The sequence below is a fragment of the Crassostrea angulata genome, chromosome 10 (assembly GCF_025612915.1).
Source record: "Crassostrea angulata isolate pt1a10 chromosome 10, ASM2561291v2, whole genome shotgun sequence".
In the NCBI taxonomy this organism is placed as follows: Eukaryota; Metazoa; Mollusca; class Bivalvia; order Ostreida; family Ostreidae; genus Magallana; species Magallana angulata.
Genome location: NC_069120.1, coordinates 29,952,266 through 29,975,551, shown reverse-complemented (window position 1 = coordinate 29,975,551; position 23,286 = coordinate 29,952,266). Strand labels below are relative to the sequence as shown.

At 33.2% G+C, this 23,286-nt stretch overlaps 1 protein-coding gene across 5 annotated transcripts in view; it reads right to left on the bottom strand.

The window, feature by feature from the left end:
* The window catches only part of LOC128166590 (allatostatin-A receptor-like), a 44,729-nt gene that overhangs the window by 11,353 nt on the left and 10,090 nt on the right, over positions 1–23,286 (bottom strand). For 2 of the 5 annotated variants that reach the window (XM_052831859.1, XM_052831862.1), the window contains exons 2-3: positions 18,628–18,678; positions 8,132–8,164 (exon numbers count right to left, since the gene is read on the bottom strand). Coding sequence is in view for 1 of the 5 variants with exons in the window: in XM_052831861.1 (XP_052687821.1) it covers positions 7,817–7,822 (6 nt within the window). In the remaining 4 variants the exon portion in view is untranslated. Of the gene's footprint in view, positions 1–7,181; positions 7,305–7,816; positions 7,974–8,131; positions 8,165–18,627; positions 18,679–21,275; positions 21,301–23,286 lie in introns of those variants that run through there. The other 3 variants (XM_052831860.1, XM_052831861.1, XM_052831863.1) reach the window with 3 other exon arrangements.

Sequence of the window (23,286 nt, the reverse complement as noted above, 5' to 3'; positions counted from 1 at the left end):
TTCTATGTATTAAAGTGCATGAAATATTACATTAAAGTAGTTCATCTTTGTGTGCCTTTTCATAAAAAATTAGTCATTGGTTTGCGTTCGATAATTACAGACTGATAAAAAGGAATAATGGATATGGGAGAAATCTTGATATAATGAGGTGACACCTGGTGGTTAAATGACAGCTTTTGCGCACAGATGTAGGTATGTTTTATTTTGCTTCGCAGCCGACACTGAAAGAACTAAATAATATTCCCATCGACGACAATTCAGAGCGTCAAACCTCAAACGGGGGATAGTGCCCCACATCCAACTAGCCATCCACTCCCGCCCCCGCCCCACACCAAAAAAAAAGGAAAATCAAAGAAGTCGAATATAACTATTTTGACACACACCCCATAAATCTAGGGGGAAAAGGGTAGAGTGTGGCATATGGCCCAGTTGAGATATTGACAATAATTATTGTTGTATTTTAATCTGAGTAAACTTTATCAATAGCAAACATATAAACATGGCAAAACACAAAATACATCGGACCCGAACTACGGTGGAAAATAAATCAAACAAAAAATACTAGGACCGTTTAAGCAGAAATCATAAGGAAAATGTTGGCTTTCATCGGTAATTGTGACGATTCAGTTGATTCAAGTTCTAGATTGGACTCAAAACATCAACATTATTTTAATCATTGTTACTATTGCCGTTGTGTTGATCAATGAGTACCATATATTGAAGTCAAAAATATAGTGTATATTCGCTATAGATCAAAATACAGTCAAACTTTGTTACCTCGAACTAGATGGGACCGTTTAAAAACTTTGAGATCTCTGAGTATTAGAGAAATCGAGGGTAAAATACTTCAAAAATAAGTGCTTGGGACTTACACGTCACTTCGATATATCCATTGTATTCGAGATATCAGTGTTCGAGATATCGAAGTTCAGCTGTACATTGCAATAGATCAAAAGATCCAATACAACAGATCGAAATACATTACACGTTTCAATGTTTTTAAAAATCATTTTAAAAATATATTTTAGCATGATCGAACCGTTAGGCATTCACACCAAACACTCGGGAATTGAATCGTACGCTTTAATGCGATTTGAGGCAATCCTCTTGCAAGTAAATAGAAATGCTTTTCGCAATACAGGCATTTTGCTCGGAAAAATCATTCAGATCGCTTGGGGAATTAAAGAATCCAAATACTAAGCGATCATACCTACTTCTTGGAGATGCCTTTATTATTATTCACAGAGTACCGCGATAGATCATGACGGGAACCAGCTGCCTTCTGTGGTGCTTGCATCTCACGTTTTGTGTTAAAGTTTAGAAAATGTTGAATTAACGCCAAGACTACTACATAAAATTTGATGAGAATGAACAATATTCGGTGTAAAAAAAAAAAGAATGAATGAAACCACATCTCCGAAAATTTCAATGTCTGCTTGATATCTTGGGTAAACATTGCCTTTCTAATCTTAGAACTATTTATCGATACAGTAGCAGCTGGCTTTGCATGATGACATGTAGACTTCAGTGAAACGTTGTTTTTCATGCTTAATTGTTTGGATACCCTTTTTACTGGAACTCCTAACCAATGCAAAGTACAGAGTATATCTGATATCCTCCAAATCGGTGTCTGAATTCAAGCAAAGTTAACTGTCTTATACTCTTATAAATCACATTACGGTTTGTTCATTCATTTTCTTTTAATGAAGTTTTAGAAGGAAAACAAAACTTAAATAAGTCTACGAAGTTTTGTTTTCTCTGTTAATAAAAATGTTTGTCACAACGAAAGACCAATTGTTGCAAAATGGCGTCTGATTTCAACTGAGACAGCTCTAGAACCTTGTATTAAATACTGATCAAATTATATACCAATGTACATGTACACAAGTTTTAAAAAGTCCCAAAACCAATTCTCAAACTTTTTCCAAGTCTTCCCACATTCGCTCTAGTTAAATGATACAAGACTTCTAATAATTTCTGCAACCAGCCGACGGTTATTTCTCTAACTTGGTCCTTTGTTTTGTTCAAAGTCACCTCCCTACGTGGCAAGCCCTAACGAATCGGCACTTTAACATTGAAATTGAACAAAAGCGGAATCGTTTAGGCTCGCCTCGCAGAAAAATGTTGCTCGCTGCAATTCTGCAATGTAGTTGCTCGTCTTGTGCTGGCTGTTGTTACTGTATCTTTCAGCTGTTGCAAGAGAGTTCAGATCCGCTATGCAGAAAAGTAATAATGAACTGATTCCCATGGTACTTCAATATGCAGTATGCATGAACAATTCTATACCAGTATACTCTCTTGATTCCTAGGAGAAAACACCGCAGATATGTTTGATTTGACCTTATACAAAAAAGAAAATGGGCAAAAATAAAGTAGTTTTTTTCTGGTGTGCATCTTATGTGTCTAGTTGTGATTATAGAGAGTAATTTCTAGAAAACTGCGTTATAGTGAATTGACAATGTTTTAAGCAAACCAAATGCTTATTAGGGGTATTCCTGTTTGAATTTTATCGCAGATTCATAAGTTACAGAAGTACGTTTTTATTATTTCTCATGAATTTCTATAATAATTCATAATTATCATTTCTTCGTTTCTATTTCAAAAAGTCGCATATGGATAAGAGAAAATGCTCTACTTTTCTTTCAACTACATGTAAATGTAGCATTCAGCAACGTGTTTTGTCCAGTAGCAAGTCAAGATGCCAACTGATGTCGTGCCTTGTTGTTTCTTGGTTTATTTTGTGGAAGCCATATTTCATGTGCTAGGAAACTTGTCGAAAAAAACCCATAACTCCAAACAAGCACATCCTTAAAAGGAGAAAGACGACAGCTCAATAAAGTTCATCGGAAAATCATGAAGGCTTCTTGGTTTAGATTAAAGTAATAAAATGGATGCCAAATGCAATCAATGTCTCTTTAGGTTCCCGTCATAAGAAGACTTAAAACTACATAGTAATGATTGGGCTCGGGTTCATCTTGCTACATTTCCGTGAATACAATTAAAAAATCTCTTTTCCCTAGGATGCCTCGTCTATTAAGTGTACCACGTGATCATAACGTTCACTATTCAATGTACGTCAAGTGTACAAGATGGAAATGTGATGATTATCTTTTATTCTAGAGAGAAAAAGAGGAGGACTGAAAGAATGAATGAGTACAAATCTGCAACATTCAGTAACAATGATATTTTCATTTACATCCCAATTTTCTCTTTAGGAATTTTGTATGATTTATCTAATCGAGTGGATGAACCCTTAAGATATATTCTGTATTTTCTACGTGTCGGCTTTCGTATTCCAACATTTCTAAAGCTTATTATTACCTTCTGCATGATTTGTTACAAACTGACTCATTTTTTATTCATATATTATAACATTATGCAGGTCACCGCCAAAATAAACACTGATTATGTGGTTGCAAACACGAAATAAATCAATTTATCTGAAATAAAGCAAAATTTCCATAGCTTTTAATCTCGCTTTTGGTTGTATCTTTGGTAACATCATATCTAATGATAATCTATTAGCTGTTGACATTCTTTTCCTAAAGTACGTGTTTGAATATATTATGTTATAAAGGGATAGCGCTTATTCGTGTGACAATTTGCTGTCATACCCATAGATGGTTAATTCTAAGCGATTGGCCGTGTAAAAACCAAGCATAATTTTTTTTATATTTAAAAGAAACCAATTACATTTCAGAAGTATTTTTAAGTACTAGTAATATGAGCTGTATTTTTGTGTTATGTTAATTATGATAATGAAGGAGGAATATAATGCAATATGTACCGTCATATGAAAAAAAAAAATAATTTTTTGCGCAATATGACTAAAATGCAATTTTGCTTCGATTAGAGCATAGAACCTCTTAAAAGTTTTTTCCAGACTTTTTTCCTAAATAGAACATGAATAAAAAAACCTAATATGCACTTGATATTTAATGGTAAATTATCATTTTTATCAACAATTTCATTATTTCCAATGTATGAATCACAAACATTATTACAGTAATATATTATAGCTAAACAAAATGGAACAAATCTTAATTTTTCAGAGAGGGTTCGGGCTACTCCGCCCCCTCTAGATCCATGCATGTTGTTACCGTTATAATGTCTCCTAAAATCATTTAACTATGAACTCGATCGTCTGTGCTTTAATACTGGTAACTCGAATGAGAACTGTTAATTGATTTAAGTTTTATAACCATTGTACCTAACTTAATTATTAACTCAATTTATCATCCACTGCCTAGAGATTATTGACATGTATAGTAATTAATAAAAGGGTATATGTTTATCCCTTTAACTTTTCCACCGGTATTTCTTTCCTCCTTTTATTTTTCCTTGGGGGTCTAAACTTAACGAATACGTTTAATCAAGTACAAGGCGTTTTCTGACCACAAGGAATTTGTTTTACGATATTACATAATCAATTTTCGGATCCAGATTCTCAATTCACCCAATTACTAAAATTCATATTTGTATACTATTATAAATTACTATTTGGAAATTTATTATAATATTACATCATATTAATATCAAATGCATAATTGTTGTATAATTCAATTAAATTTCAAATGCAGTATTGCATAATATTATTTTATATAATGTGTTACAATGTGATGTAACAATTAAAGTCACGTTGGTGGCAAAGAGCAACATATACCATGTCTTGTTTAATTTATATATGATGTATCGAAAGATGGAGGTGATGGTCATACGTCATGGAAACTACATGTTATAAACCCCATAAGCAAATATGGATAAATTATTAATAAATTAATAATCAGCAATAGTAAGTTCTTTAAAAAAGATATGGAAAAATCAAACTTTGTACTCGCCAAGACCTAGACTTCTGCTTCACATTTATCTTTAGAAAAAAAAAGAATTGAAACTCGGTTTATCAGACCCTGCTTAGAGATTTTTTACATGTACAGCAATTAATGATAGGGTCCCTTTAGTGTTTGACACGTATCTGATATATCACAACGATTATTTGTATCACGTGGTCTGTTTTCCAGCGTTTTTATGATACCAAGATGCAAATCCCCTCCCGAGATTTTATGCCCCTCAAACACACATGCTCAAGGGATCCCCGAGATTTGGCACATGTGGTTGGTTTGTTACCTATATAATATGGCAAAATGATTATTCACAGTAGGAAAATAATTTATACATGGCATACAACAACCATAAACGCTCACTGCCAGGCATGTACCTGTAATTTTCGCTTAATTGTCTTAGCGGGAACACCCAACAATAAATTACCACCAATCTCTCTCTCTCTCTCTCTCTCTCTCTCACACACACACACACACACACATACACACACACACACAGAACTCTTCCAGTTGGCTCTTTTATTTTTCACCGAATCCCATCTTCTCTCAAAGTAAATGTTTTACAACAGCTTTATAATTTAATTGTTTTTCTTAGCATGGTGATGTGCAACTTCATTTCAAACTTCACTAAACAGTTTAGTCCTTGTCAGACGAGTTCGGTTATATGTAGATATTATAATGGAAATTGAATCTAAGCAGCATGTCTTTTCTTAGTATGAAACTGTATTATCTAAATATTTTATGAATACAAGTTCTCATATTTGAGATATTTTAGTAGAAGTACAAGTAAGCTTTTCCAGAAGATCCATTTACACCTATTCATTTTAAAGAAAATCAAAACACTGATTACAATTTTTTCATATACACTGTACTAGTATATTCTTTTGAAACTTAAAGGGACTTGGTTATGTTTTTGTTCAAATTGTTTTTGTGTTTTGGGGGTTTTTTTGTGTAGAAGGTTTATTTGCGCATTTTAAATGATGGAGCAAAATTTGAATGCTAGACGTAAGTTATAACCGAGATACAGGAGTGAGGAGACTCAGTAAGAATTCATTGTTTAGTAAACAAAGCTTGAGTCTTATATTTAAAAATAAAGTACAGAAAGAAAAAAAAACATTTCTTTGACAAAATAACTTGTTGCAAACAAGATAAACTGGTTCAGTGTGTTCATAAGTTATATTTTCAACGAAAGAGAGCAACATATGTAAACAATAACAAGACTCGAGCTTTGTTTAAAAACAAAGAAATTTGACTTTCAAATTCCAACAAAGCATTTAAAATACGCATGTTAACCATTCTAGACATTAATTTACTCACATTCTTATGATCAACAGTGAAGTACTAGAATGAGTACTGTAAAATAAAATTATATTATTGCTGCTTGCTATGAGTAACAATTATCAAGAAAATGACAAGCTTTTGAAGTTCACATTAGCTTTTAATTATATATGGAACAAAAAATTCCCATGGGCAATATGTGCACTGATACATAAAATGCTTTTTTTCTTTAGTCTCTGATCCATAAACTTTAACATCGATATCCTTTTATAGTTTACTACTGACGATGATACACGAGCTCTTTCAACACACTATCTATGCAAAACAAACTGTAATTTGTATATAAGGAAGTACATGTAGTAAAAATAAGCCATATCAATTTCTGATCAGCTATATTCAAATAAGTCTTAAACAATTGACCTTTATGGCACATAATAACGAGCATGCAGAAGAGTACTAACATATACATGTATAGTGTATATTACTCAATCATTACTCCCAAGATGACGTGAAAGAAAAAAGACGCACAAAAATGGAAGAAATTGACATACCACGAGCACTTTAATAATGGTTTTCAAGTGTTTGAAAAAAAAATGTCAGAACAGAGCGCCCTACTCCGTCCATCAAACATTTTCCTAATTAATCCAATCAAATATTTATTACCCAGTGTACTCGTTGGGTCGTATGTCCCGAGTAACACTTTTTTATATAAGTTGGTAAACCTGCATGACTAAACTTTCGTGATACCAGATGTCGCCAAATTTCCATCTCGTAAACTATGAATATGTTGCTTTAATATAATGGCTGTTATATCGTTTAATATCCAAGTTATTTTTAAAATAAGTGCATTTTCAATAATCGGAATTGATACCTTGAATGGTAAACATTGATTTCTTTGGATACATACTGAGTTGTTTTCGATTTACAAAAATATTTCAGGTACAGGTTAGACATCCTTAAATAACTACAACTGTTTACAAAAGAGGATGCTTTAAAGAGCTAGGTGTGAAAATTACTTCAAATCTAGCAACTCTGACATTTCGATCGTAACTTACAAGTACTTACATAGTTTGCACCGTGATACACAAACAGCTGTGTATTCTTCAGAAATCAAAAGAAAACGTGGAATCCACTCGTACTCTTAGAAAACAAAGCACATCTTTGTCTGTTATAGCCTAGCTTGGTTGTGATCCGAATTTAGCTGTTTAAAAGCTTCACTTTCATTTGTAAATAAGTCTTTAATTGATTCTGCAAACTTAATAAAGCAGTATTTTGAGTACTGACAATGGAAATCATAGATATTTGATCAAATACTAGGTTAATCAATCCTCGATCAGGCTTCAAAATTGCTCAAAACATTCATAAATTATTCATTATCAACCTGATACTTTTTTATCAATATTTACTTTGATGTGTTTGTCATTTGTGTTTTTTATCTTAAGTTTCTAATTTCAATTAAGAACACTTCAGTCAATTTCAAACGACATTTTAGAAAAAAAAATCATGCTCTCTCTCTCTCTCTCTCTCTCTCTCTCTCTCTCTCTCTCTCTCTCTCTCTCTCCCAATATACGTCGATATTTTAGAGAAACAATTAAAATAAAAAACCATCCAAGGACCAAAAACCCTTTTTTCATAATCAATCATTGAGTCATTAACACCTCAATATGCGTCGGCAGATAGTTGTATAAAACAAATCTTACCTCCATGAGGCTGGCTAAAATTCTCACATTAATGCCCACTCTTACTTCTACGAGCCGCGTGATCACCACTCGTTATATTTCTCGATATTCTATTATCCCGATGCAACCTCAACGGCAGCTTTTAGCAAATCTCGCGCGGAGCAAGTCGTCTGACTATATTGCTCAATATTTATCATTTGCGTTGTCACTCATAATTTAATTACATTTATGATAATCGCAAGGATTCAGATAGGGGGGTTACTGCACATTCAAACCACAATAAAGGTCCAAAGTTTTCATATTCCAAAAAAATGTATTGCTAAGTTAATCACTTACCTGGCTTGGGGGAATGTGTATCTTTCAGGTGATCTGCAATGAAAAGGTATAAAACTAGATAATGAAAACACATTATTGATCAGCAAACAATTTTATTTACAGAACGGTGTTCGCAGTTTCCGGTGCATGCTGCATTTATTTGAAGCATTTTGTAAAGTTTTAAGGGACTCTAGTACGATTCAATGAAAGAAAGTAATAAAATCATTTAAATATGTGTATTAGAATCAGGCATTTTCTTTTATGCTTCATTAGATATATATATGAAAAAATACACCAACGCCTTTGCAGATCAATTATATAAAAGAAAAATATTCTCCAGTCATCCATTATGCATGAAAAATGAAATTATTCTAACAAAAAGTACCTAACTGATGAAACTCATTTAGTGCTTGAGATCATCATCAGATTTCTGTGGCAAAAAAAGGAACATAAAAGGAAACATTTATATATTCTTGCGCGCGCAAGTCAATGTGTGCGTTAAGGGTGGATGAGTTTGTCCGTGTGAAACTAACACACAATATATTTACACTTATTTCAACAAATATTAACAGTAGTTATCACTTAAGATCTATATATAAGTTTATGACATATAATGCGCTACATAGCGTACATTTTCTGACAGCGTTGTGTCAATTTCATTTCTTAGACAACAGTAGTCTGCTTTCTTTGATCACGCCTTGTTGACGTCGGGTAAGGGAAGAGTTGATTGCTTAGAGCTTGTAAATAGCATACAGAGCCGTGTCTATTGCTGGAAGCTTGCTACTTTTGAAGTCATGCTCTCTCTTTATTGTCCCTGATACCGAAAGAAAAGTACATATGCAGATGTCAGAACAAATTAACAACTGCAGCTATTGACATGCTCAATTTGTACTTGATGAGCTTACCGCTTAGAAAAATACAGGAGTGACAGGTTTAAAAAAAGCTATAAAAAAGAAATGACGCCCGTGGCCAGTCTAGCAAAGTCAAGATAGGGACAGTTTGATGTTGTTTATGGCCTTATCTCGCAGACTAAACGCGGGTAATTTCATTACGTTAGTACAATGAAGTTTTCGTGAAACAAATTAAATATGAATTAAAAGACAACTGGGGAAAATGAAAGCTGTATCATTTCGACATGAATACATAATGTACTTACTATCCAAAATGAAATCGCTTTGCATGATCATGCAGATAATGTGTTCATTCGTAATTTTAAATATAAAAAAAACCAATAAACGTTCCACAAACGTGTTATTTGATCAGCTGTATTGTTTTCAAATTTGTGCAACGGAAAGCATATTTTGAAGTTTCAAATCTGAGTATGAAATGTAAAATTCAATATTGTTGGAACGGTATATAGCATTCAGCATACTTCACATCTGCAGCAATTTTAATTGCCATATTCATGCATACTGTTTTCTCGAGAGGAAATGAGCTCACCTCTGTTTCTGCTTCCTTTTTTAAAAAATAGGCCCATTATAAATATTCACTCAAGCAAGTCACATAAAAAAGTTTATTACCCCGGACCCTGACAGTAGATGGTGTTTGATTTCTTCCCCAATTATTTTGTTGATCCATTGTTTCACAACCTATCGAATTTTTTTTCTTCGGTTCCATAGTTTTTGGAGTTTTTTTTTTATGTCAGAAATCTGACGAATGTTTATTAGATTCGTGGATGTAAAAATTACTGAGATTGGATCAGAAATGATGGATTTACAAGTTTAACTCTTGCATTTATCACTGACATGCAGATCATCATTTACAACACGGGATATTGATAAAGTTCCAATACATGGCATAAAACGCTAATACAATTGATCACTCCAAATCTCCTGGTTTATCCAGCTCTCGACGATTCAGGTCACGCCGCATAATATGATACAAATTAATGTCCCAAACGAATTAACCAGGCTTTATACATTAGCCCAAACCAGCAATTTACCGGTTTAGTTTACTTGATGAAAGTGTATGATAATAACACTGAATTTATACATGGTGCTACGACCCCCCCCCCCCCCCCCTCCTAAAAAAAATTAAAAAAAAAACATTTGGAATGCGGACGGCCATTATCTATAGATATAGAAATCACAAACGTGTAAGAGTTATCTCTCTTTTTTGAATCAATGGTATTTAACAGGAATTTTATCACTGATAAGGTAACTGAATATTAATTTGCATTACAGAACGTGCCATCTAATGCGCATGTTAAAACTTTTTCGAACATTAATCAAAATGTTCAGTATTTGATTTAGTGTTGTTATTCCTTTTTACCCCCAAAAGAAGCATATAGTCTATTTATACTTTGTCATTTTTGTTTAACTGTGTATACTTGCATATGGATTTTTTTTTGGTCAAATATCATATCCATATTCTTTTATTCACTATCCCATTTCCAATATGGTATATTGCACCATCTACTGTGTAGTCTACATAAATAAATATATGTCTAAACTATAGAGTCTTGATTAACATTTATAAAAAGCATATCATCTCACTTGTAAGATGGGAAACATGAAGAATATCGAACCGTTCTTTTTATTGCGGCCCGGTTTAAACCAAAGTGGTTGGTACCGGCCCAAACCCGAATAGTGTGTTGTTCATAGATCGTATATCTACACGTAATTTTTCTCTTTCTTAGTCTGTCGTCAAGGGGCTGTTAAAGCCCTCAGATTCAAAATCGTAGATTTCCCATTACCTGCCGACGGGCCAGTAACATTTTTTCTCGCATGTGAAATTACGATAAATGTATTATATGATTCTTTACATGAATGTTTTATACTGAGGTGACCGCTGAATTTCTGTAAAAATATCTCACAGAAAAAAATCCTTACTAAGAATATTGATTAACTATAAAGTACATGAATATTATTTTAATTTCTGTTCTGACCGATTTCAAGTCAACTCTTTTAAAAATTGTCTGAACCGTGTCCAAAACTCCTGCTGTATTTGTTTGACTGAAATAGTATATTATTTTACGGTTTTTGTTTTATTCCAAACAAGACGAGCAAAAGCTGTAAATCTACTTGTAAACAACCCTTCCTCTTCTCTTTAAAAATGATGAATATGTCTATGTCAATGAATTAAAAGGTGTCATAAATCAAAGACATGATACAGGATCGCCCTTCTAATTCCGTTTCTTGAAATGGACTCAAGACAGAGCATTCAAATAATAGGCAAAGAATCGCAATTATATCCAGTAACATACGAAAAGGAGGAAAAAATGGGTGTTGGGGGTCTCGAAGAAAGTAGACATTGGATCGATACGTTTCATCGAAGAACAGGGTTGATGCTCAGGAAAAGGCTTGGGAAATATCTTTAAAGAAAGATAATTAAATGAGACATTTGGATTTATGGTAATACTCTGCACTAAATAACTGAAAAGAATTAAAGGCCCTCCTCCCAGAGAAAAACATTAACATCCCTTTCTTTAAAGACATTGTAACAAGCTGTTAAAATAGAAATACATGTAGATAAAAGCTAATTATTTGCACGGTGATTTCGCGTTCTGATTAAAAACAAAACGTTAACTAGTAAGTAGATAGATATGTAAATTAAACGTTACAAAATGCACATGACTGTGCTATCGATTTAATTTGCATGTTCATTTCGGTTGACGATTTTTAAACGACGTAATGTAGATTTTGTGTCCGATATTGTATCATCGGAGTCCCTACCCCCCCCCCCCCCCCCCAATAAAAAAAAACATAAAGAAAACAACCCAAATTTAAGAATATTCCGTCTCTCAACATGATCATCTTCATGATGCGAGCGCTTTTTTCTTTTCGAACACCCCAGAGACGGATTGCGAGTTGCGATTGTTGATCATTTAGCTGGAAAGGGAACCTGAAAAAGGAAGATAGTCGTTATCCATATTTTAATTTTGACACGTTTATAAGTTTTAATAGGAGGTTTATTTCACCAACAATGCGCGCGTTTGTATGATATAAAACCATAAGTAGTATGTAATAAATTTCTGTGATTCTAAAGAGACGGATAGAGAGAGAGAGAGAGAAAGAAACTATATTGCATTCGTTTTCGTCCAGCAGTAACATTTATAAGAAACATGACAACCGTGGGGCAATACGAGTAACTTTAAGTGTGTAATTATCAACAATTGGTATAATAGTTTGTCAAACACCTTAGTCGGTAATGGGGGTAATTATACTTTTCTCTGACAGCTTCTAGTACTAGATAAGTCAGCATTCGATACTATCAGTTTTCGAACAACGGATAACTTCGTATGCAGGAAAAGCGTTATCTACATGATTTTTATATCCTTTTACTGGTTTATAAAAGAATGATAAACCATATCTGATGAACACCAAGGCCGAAAATTGTTCATATCGAAAAAAGACAATCAGTAGACATCATAAAAAGGCACTTAAAACTACAGTGGATGCTTGATCGATCCGTTACAATTTCAAAATACAAGATATTTAACAGGAAAACTTGAGCAGAATCACGGTTACAAATTGGATTTTGAAGGTACGAGATCTTAAACAAATAAAAGATTTATTTGCATACAAATTACTACATTTTTCAATCACTTTCAGAAGTACATTTCCATTATAAGAGGGTTGTTGTATTGGGATCCCCCATTTTTTTATCGATTCAGTGGCACGCATCATAAAGGTCTGGATTTTTCTTTTTCAATAATCAAAAAAGAAACATTAACCCAACGTCCTACTCAGACATTTTGAAGAGACCACAAGTTGTATTTCTACACTATCAAGTAGTTTAACCGCAAAGAATTGAGAAATTATTAAGGTTGGTTTTATTCCATAATCTTTTTTGCTATTTATATTTTTCATCCCATTTGATTGTTAATTAGTGTTGTAGCTTCAATATAATTACAATCTTTGTTCTTCGTACTTCAGACGTTGGAGACTGGTACTTGAAGCTCTAGGCAATGAACATCGATAAACAATTTTCACTTGTTGACCAGATCAGCTGATTTTGTGTTTGATCTTCGTTATGATTAGCTACAAAAATTGCGGAAAGTACTTGTTAGACACATTTTTACAAGAATAACTGATTTCAGACTTTTGAGGAATTCAATTTTTGGATCAATGTTGGTGATTTAGATCACTTTGTTTGTGATTCGCAGGCTTTTAGAAACACTTTTGGGAATAGCATGCCTGCAAGATAACAGTTTCCAGGTCGATCAAAGTTTTTTACCGTATCTGTGAATATTTTTAATGAAACGAGTGAAATAAATCTTATTACAGTGTATATGATGTGTACAAGTGTGCAATAACAATGCAACGCTTATTTAACCCGATTTTAAACAGAATCGTTTTCATTTCAAAAATGACAATAACTTTTTCAGTAGATTAAATTAAAATTTTAAGATTTATACCTCGCACGTGTTGCGGTCAGAAACTTGAAACTTAAAAATCACACTACCCATTAAAAATGTGCTTGTCATTGATCGGGTGGTTTAAACAAAATGAAGTCGCATTTACACGTGTTGCAGAAATAAACCGAACCTTGAACAAAAAACAAAACAAAAAAAAACACACAAATGGTTGCTCGGAATAGCACATCGTCCACGTGACTCTGCACGGCGGCTATCAATTGACAAGTACATGTACACTGGGAAATAACCAGATGAAATGGGAATAGGCTGGTATCAGTTTGACAGACTAGATGATGGATAGGAATCGACAGCTGGATGTTTCCTTGTCATACCTTCTCTGTATCTACAACTGACCAATGAGGGGATAAGTTTTATATCTGGCTTCCGTAGCTGTTTGACAAGATGGTGAAATACACGCTGTTTCGACGGACATATCCTCTGAGTCTACCTGCGTGATCGACAATCCTTTGACACTGGGTTCTGATGGGAATGGGTATTGATCGGTCCCCTTTAAGTACATTCATTGATCATTATGCGATTCTTAGAAATTGCGTAAATGATTTGGATATTAATGCTCCTGTAATAATGTACAAACTCGTTGATCATTATCTTATTATCATACTTATATCATGTTTTAGATGTCTTATTTTTGAAAACGATATTAACTTTTTATAACAGATAATGAATAATACCCAATTTTTACTTCGTATGAACATGGAAAGCTTTGATAAACATACACACATAAATGAAAGAAAAGCCGTTACTGAACTTATTTATTTTTTTAAGCCCTACCTTGGTGGTATCATATTACTTTTTCGAAACACAGTGCTCATTGATTTGTAACTTGATCAAATTTTGTTTTATTTTATTGCTGTTTGATACCCTTTAAGTTAAAAAAGTTCAACACGCGATCAAATCTACTTTTGATTTTGAAATTGATGAACATTCCGAAAGAACTATAATTCAAATTATTGACTATGCGATTGCATAAATTTATGTTTACAATTACAGATGATCCAAAATCTCGCTGCTGTTTCGAATTCGCTCATGCGGTTTTAGGGCGGTGTCAATTTCATAAATATTAAGTTGGCCACTGGCGCTTAATTTAACACGAGCAACACCTTTTTGCGTCCAAATTTAAAAAAACTGCTGCTGCGACCCATCATCATTTCACATGATCATCAATAATCTCGAATTATTTTATGAGTACCTGTTGACATATGATTACTCTGCTGTGAGGTCTTTCGATAGGATCGCCTTATTGATCACAAATAAATGATAAATTTGAGCTGTTCTTAATAATTCATCTTACTTTTTTTTCGAGTGCATGTAGTACAAAATCACAACAGTATGCTATTTACCCTACAACTATTAGTGTACCATACATAGACAGAAATTGAAACTTCAATTTTGAATACCACTTTAGTTTTTTGTTTTTTTTTTACAATACTGCATCTTGTTTATCAAACCTTGCAACAACAATTTCAGTTTGTCAAAGTCATCAGCAAACGGAAATAATATACAAGGACTACCTTTATACAAGTTCCCGATGTGAAAGTAGTTATCTTAGAGCAAATGGTTCAAATGTTAATACATGTACCTTTGGAGACCATTACGTTAAGCTGTCGTTATCGGTAATGGTAGATTGACGACCCGGTGACTATAACGCTGTTGCGAGGCCTAAACCCTATAATCGTTTAAATCGGTACAAATACATACATTATTCAAAGCAATATGAGATGTAGTTTTAAGAATATTACTTTGCTGCAAAAACATTGATCTATAATGATAAATCTGCTGTTAACTTCAATCTTTATGATTTAAAAAAAAAGCTCTCATTACAAAAATATCAGCTCGCTCTCTCTCTCTCTCTCTCTCTCTCTCTCTCTCATGGAATACAGCTACCAAAAGTAGGTTTAACCATAAGGCAGTTTATTTTAGATTTACTCCAGTGCATGTCTGGAGAGGGTTTCTTCTTTTGTTTTTGTTTTCTTTTTCAAATTTACATCTGACTCTTGTACATATACATATTCACGGGGAAAAACCAATTCATTACCAAACGAATGTGCATACGTTGATAATGTGTTCAAAGCGCTTAAAAGGAGTTACATTTGCAGATTTTCGTTTAATATATATAGAAACCAAACTTTCAATTGTTTTGATTCATGGTGATATGCTTACTTAACGCGGGTAACTTTATTGGTGATAGCATCATGTAACTTTAAAGTTGACATGCTCACGTAATACGGGTAACTTCGTAGCTGATATGCTCGCGCACTACGGATAATTTTCATTGATCATGATAGCATCTCATAACTCGGGCAATTTTGAGGTGACAAAATCACGTTACACGGGTAAATTTGAAGCTGATATGCTCGCGTATCACGGTTAATTTTGAAGCTGATATGCGTACGTAAAACTAGTAACATTGTTGCTGATAGCATCACGTAGAACACGTAACATGCTGATTGTACCACGTAACAAAGGTAACTTTGATACAGATAGCATCACCTAACATGGGTAATTTTGATGCCGAACATTAACTATGCGTTTACTTGGTTTTCTGTTCTTCAGTTTAACACACCTAAATACTTGAAGTGATGCTTTAGGTATATCACCGGAAACTAGTTGCGCAATAGGATAATAACGTGGAGTACTTTATTTCTTACTGATACCAAATCAATAAAATATTATGTAGATGTTCTTGAAATTTCATATTCTAAAATGAACTTTTTTTTCCTTTATGACCTATTTTATTACTTAACAAAAAAAAAAAAAAAAAAAGACTTTTTAATTAAGTTGTCTGTTGCAGATTTTAATTAAGGAATAAAATAAGCCAGACAGGACATTTTTATCTCCATTTTTATCTTATTGCAATATATTAATAATACTAATATACTAGTAAACACATATTTGACAAATTCATATGATACTGAGCAGTACGCTGACTATCTACTATATCTATCAAGGCTTTATTAACCGATTTTTAGAAAGACCATTAGCCACTCTCTGTCACTATGAGAAGGTTTACGATTAAGATATTTCAACTTAATTAAACCTCAGTCTGAGGAATTCCTGATAAACAGAAACATGCATTACAAAAATGTCACTTTTGTATTTTTATTAAGTCATGAAAAGTTAAACACTGGGTTGATAATTGCAGCATCTTTATGGGGGTATTTAATTTTCAGACGTAATAAGAAAAATAAATTCGTTCATGCCACCGTTGTCTCAATTTACGAAAAGGAAAAAACCGGCTTGTTTTATTATAAATAGAAACCAAAAGAGCAAATCTAACCAAAAAGTTCCAGTATCATTGACCATCGTATTCAGATGATGTAAATAAAAGCCGAATCAATAGATTAAAGATTTAATTTTACCTTCCAGCTTAGATTTCTGATATGTAGTTATTTAACATAAACTTGTGCCTCTATGTCTGAATCTGATTTTATTTATCCACCCCTAAGGTGTAGAAGAATCACGCCCAGGAAACTGGTTGCCTGCTGATCATATCACCGACTGGATCGCTTGTCTTACCGGCTTCCCTGTGTCATTCCATACTTTTGAACGAACGAACGACAAACAATTTTTGAGTGCATGTAAAGACTGTGGATAGAACCTCTTCCGAATTAAAGATTAAATACAAATCTTTTTAGTAAAATTTTGCTTAATGATTCTTTTCGTAATCCAAATAAATTAAAGAGAGTTGCAATTGTTTTTCAACAAGACACTATTCAATTTTTGGCAAAAGCGTGTACATTGTGGTAAGTGAATCAAGATCAAAGTTAATAAAGCAAATTCTATGTTAATTATTTATCACCTTAATGCACGTACCTTTATATTGAAACAACTGCTTCTCATTTTAAAATAAAAATCTCCATGAAAACATGGTTCTTGTAAAAGTGTGGGCTTATAATTGAATATCAATAAGATTAAAACACTTAAAGGCTGACACGACTACAAAATAATTAACATCAATAATTCTATAAAAGAAAATAACACACAAGATTTGAAACCTCTTGTGATGCATCTTCCTCTATAAAATTTGAAATATTTCATCTACTAGAACCATTTAGAGATTACTTTGAATAGCCTAACCAAGTTATCTTCTAAAACATGCCTCCTTAACACAAAATATGAATGCATTTGAGATTAAACATTTCCTTCACCTTGATCAGATGGTTAATCTTAGAGGAAGTGCCGTATTAAATTAAATCTTTACAACTTTCAATTTTCCTTACATTGCCAGCACTTTTTTGGCCACACAGAAGTAACAGTTCATTGGTAGTTTCGTTTAGATGTACATCTATCTAAAGGCGGAATCACAACTTTTATTTATTCAGTTCGAAGTCAATTTTTTTTGTGGTTATTCGGCTAAAAATCAACAGGTTGCAAACATGATCCTAGGGTGCAGAGTATTATAGGTTTTTTTAAGCTTACCCTTGGAATTATTTAATTATTTAATTGTACGAGAATAATTTGATTCTCGAAAACGAAAAATCAGATGATTAAAATCGTAAAAGGAAATCAATATATGTTGAGTTCAGGAACCTGATGAAATGACAGTGCGTACAAGCACAACACATGTTAGGTTACTGTAGAATTGAAACGATTCATTACGATACAGAAATGTCCACTTTCATCATTTGCATGTTTACAAATATAAGGGATGTTGGAAAGGTTTGCCATGGATTTACAGAGACACAAATCATTGTCGTTGTGTTTTTTTTAAATTCAAAATCACATCTATTTGTAATTTATTCCGAACAATACAATATTTGGTTGTACTTTATTAGCTATTATCGTAAGATAAACAAATCTTTGAAAACAAGCCATATTCACTGGACCTCTTTAAAAAAAATAATGAAATTTGTTAGTTTAAAACGATGGATTTCGAACCGGCGACTTCTGGGCGAGTTGACACTACGGCGTGAAGCAATATCATTTGGATAACAAAAAAATGTGAATATCTTATTGATGCTTTTGTCACATAAGCCTCTTTGGTCAATTCCTGCTAATTCTCTGTGGGCGACGTGTCAAGGAAGTGATAACCGTGGAGTAATTACCTCAGGTGGTTAGTTGTTGGGGTTTCACACTCAAAAACAACATGTGTATAGCGAGTGCATAGTTCATATTGGTATCAAATAAAAGTACTTACCCTGATGATGACTGATCTGTGAGCTTGTAACTTTTCCTTTACGCAGGTTACCTATAAAGTGAGAAATCTCAATATATTAAGTGCCCAAGCTAGTTTTTACCATAATTCTTTTTTATAAATAGCTATCGATAGATAACAAACACAAAAATCAATTCCGTTCTTTCTCTCTTGTCAAAAATTCCCTTTTAAATTATATAATATTTTGATAAACAGATTCTTTCATATATTTTCAACAATTGGGAAAATAAAAGTACATGTACGTATAATCATTACAGCCGATCACATTTGTTTTATATGTGTGATTATATTCTAGTACATGATGGATGTTTCATGATAAAATGTTTTACGTATTTGCGTCTCTGTCATTTATCTATCTTTATGACTGAAAAAAAAACACCTAACATTCACATTTTGGACCGAAGTAAAACTTTTTGATATTCGCTGATAAGTACTATTGACGTTATATAATCGGATAGTAGTATTTCAATGACAAATAGTGTTCACATTCTACATGTAAGTTCGCCAGGTTAAGGGAAGTGTTTGTTAAATACAGTTCACTTACTGTGGTTTCATTAATATTCAAGGGTATCAATTTTCGTGGATAAAGTGAAAAACACAGTTTCAAGGATACGTAAATTCGTGGCCAATGACCATATCAATACAAAATGTTAATAGAAATAATTGCACTTCAATGAACAGTTAACTTCATGGATCAACTTAATAACGAAATCCACGAAAATTGGTGTTCAACGAATATTGATGAAACCACAGTATTTGGGGGAAAAAAACAATAATAATGAGCCTTTGTTTTGGTGATATTTTTACTAAGACGTGTATCGAGTTTGTTTTTTCGTTCAAACATTTAATTACTTTTACATCAGTTTAATGCCAATTGTGTGGTTTTCCAAGTTGGAAAATACACTTTATCATCAAGATATGGATTAGTGCAATCTAACAGGAAGCGATCTACCAACTGCAGACTGCGCTCTTCAGTGGAAATTATCTCCGGTGACGATCTTTGAACGCATCAATCACAGGCATGGAGAGTTCGGAAACGAACACGATCTGTTAGCCGACGTGCGGCTGAAAGCTTATGTCACGTACTCTATACATGCATATTGCATGGCTCCAAGTTGATAATGACGAAAGACTTGTCGTATCACGAAAGATAAATCTTGTGATGAAAAACAGATTTCTTCGTGAATACACTGAATAGGCGAATTCAAAAATGGTTCCATTCAGCATAATAATTCGCAATATAGCAGATCGTTGTCGTTATAGAAATAAAGAGTAAAATATGGAAATAAGATTGACTGACTAATTGTACAGTGGTAGCACGTATAGGAATCTATACGTGCTACGTATAGCAAGGAATCTTCGATCGTATCGGGCGTTAGTAGTTGACAGCCATAAATCACACGTATATTTATAATATACGTGAATGCATATCTAGTGAATAACCCTCTCTCTTCATGGTTCGCTGAAAATTTATCAACGGAAAGCAGTCGTTGAATTGTACAAGCGAATTGCTCCAATCGCAGAAAGGTCTTAGAACCTCCAACCTTCTAAATTCAGTAAGTTCATGCAAACATCATTGAGTGTAGGGGGTATCATAGCATTTGTACTTTGACAAGACTTTGCTTGGATTATCATGTATTTAATTTTACAATTCGTTGGATTTCCTCTATTATCCAGATGATCTCAAAACATGTTTTCTTACCACTGGCTTTTCATCTATAGGGTTAGTTGAACTACCCATATAGTACAAGCGATCCCGTTGCGCACGTGAGAATAGAGAAGGTACATGAAACATTTATCAAGACACGTGCAGCGGTAATTCCGCGTGTGTGGTAAGGTGTTTTTCTATTCTGATTACAATACAAATGATGTAAAAATTCGCAAGTTAAATATCTTTTTATCTTAAAATACTTGCATCAAAATCAGAGTTACGGGAAAAGTATATCAGGAAGTCTTAGTCATAGAATTTCAATTCATTTTATTTTCACATTGCAGCTCTTTCGTTTTGTTGCAATATAAGATAAATTAGATGTTTTCTTGACTCCAAACAGACAAACAAATATGTTAAAACTTCTGGGATGCGATTCAAATCTGCCACGCGATACATATCTCTTCGCAAATAGAAAAGAAAAAAGAAAATGTGTTTAACAACACGTTACACCAATATTTCATTCTAATTATCTTAACTACTGCCATAAATTACTCTTTTTAATATGGACAACCAGAACAATTTACGATCCTCTCCAATATAAATTTGTTAACTAAATCAACTCAGAAAAAAGGTTTGTAGATTGTATGCTATAGAAGAAATGAAGGAATCTTTGACTATAGGGAATTGCCTTTATCAGATTTGAATTACAGTTTCTTTTGCCTATAGAACACTGTAATATTCCAGCTGCTAAGGTTAATTAGGTATTTTGTGGAGTTATTTATATAAACTAATCTCCCGTCTCCTAAACTCCTTACGAATGGGATAACACTTGAGATAAAATGCAAACTTTTTAATTGATTGAGGCCATTTAGTTAGTCGTTAAGTCAAACGATGATGCTCTAAAAATGAAATGAAGACATGGGAAGCTTATATACACAAAATACGCAAGGGATGTTGATAAGTTAAAAAAATTACTTACGAATCGTCCTCTTTAGTTATCCTCAAGCAAAGCCAAATAAAGAAAATGCATTTTTTTAAGCTGAAAGTGTGTATTTATACTTCTAGAAAATCTTGAGTTGGTTTATTACGCAACGTCGTAAATGTTTCCAGGGACAGCTTATCTGATTTTAGACTCTAATGATGTCATTAAACGAAATGTCATCTCAATGAGCAGTATTTAAACATGGATGAGCCTAATTAAGCCAAATGCAGGTATCATTTGTCGGTCAAGTTGCGTGACTGGGTATTGTAGAAAGTCCCCAAAACATCGTCAGAATTCTTTTTCCCAAATTGGTTTAAATTGTATACTGTAATAATATCCTATGTTCCGTAGCACGCTACATTTGTAAACTGTCAAAAAAAATTAGGAGCAAAGAAGATAGGAATCTGTTTCTCTGGAGTGAAGTGGCAGAATGGATAGTTGTCGATTCGATCGCTGCATCTCTGTAAGAAGACCGAGATGTGTTTACTTGGCTAGATAAAACAAAGAGGAATGATAGCGACAGTCTGTAATGTCTTTGTCCGAAGTTGTACCCGAGAAAAAGCATGGATAACATCTCCAAGAAAAAGGCCATATTAAGCACGGAGGAATAAGCACTGACTGGCGCTAATGCTCAGAACAAAAACTCATAATTCAATAGACACCGTTTTATTATTATGTTCTTTGAAAGTAATACGAAGAAAGAGCTCTTGGACTCCGTATCATGCAAAACTCTGCTGTTGGTGGTGTTTTTATGATGTTTTATAATTACGTTAATGATCATTAACATGGTATGTGTTTTGTCCTTATCATTTCTTTTTCCGACTCGCAGAGTGTAATTACAATCCTTCATGAAATAATGTAGACCGGATTATTTAATCATAGTTTTATAATGGGCCTTATCAAACTGAAAACATCGTTATAAACGAAAACAAACACAACACAAACCAACAATAAACTCAATTTTTCATATGAAATAAGAAATAATAAGATACTGGTTTAGATTATGGTAAAATATGATTGGTATTGTCCAGAATCTAATTATTGCTACTACTTATTTTGTGACTGATTGTGCATTAGATTTTACCTTTAAGTTTAAAAAAAAATCATTACCAACTAGATCCGCCTAATGATCTGGCTTGCTAAAATTTTAATTTTTCGTCTTTTTTTTCCCTTTAGTTCTTACCCACAGTACCATAGAAGATATTCCTATTAAGATGTGTATTAAAACGTTTAAGAGCTTAACTTCCGCGCCATCTCCAACGGCTTGTGTCGAGAACGGTCGACTAACTAACTTTATTGTTTTATTGTTTGAGCAACTAATATGTACATACATGTATGTGAAAAAATTCACAACGCTTGAGAAACCGACGAAGCAGTATTCGATCGGTACACTAACTTATCGGTTGTTATCTGGTCATGTTAGATTCGGCTTTGTCAACATAAACATGGTGTATATAAAACTTACATATTTGTATATAGGGTTGGTTGGTCATGATCAATTTCATGAAATAATATTAAATCATAAGATTCTTATGTACAACCCTTTATTGTTTTTATGAAATAAGAATCACGAAATAAGAAAAAAAAAAAAACGCGAAACAAATGCCATTGAGAAGGGTTTGGTTTTACATAGTATTTTTTTGGGGGGGGGGGGGTGGAGTTTAAGTATGGTAAATCAGCTGAAGAGGAGTTGGCAGTAAAGAGACCAGTAAGATTTCCATGTGATAAGAATTGTCAATTCGCTTTCGAGAATAATATATGAAGCTTGGGGAAGATTTAAAAGTTTTAAAAATTAAGAAACATTAGCTGCAACATCTTATAAAGACCGTAAAATAAGACATTTTACACATTTTGCCAAACAATTTTTTTCAGAACTGAATGTTGGGGCTCGTATTAAATTTGCTGATCTAGAAAAAGAGATCAAGGGGTCCAGAGATACTTTAAACCTGATATTATTACATTAGCTAGGTTGTATTGCATAACAATCTTGACATTGAACGCCTGATTA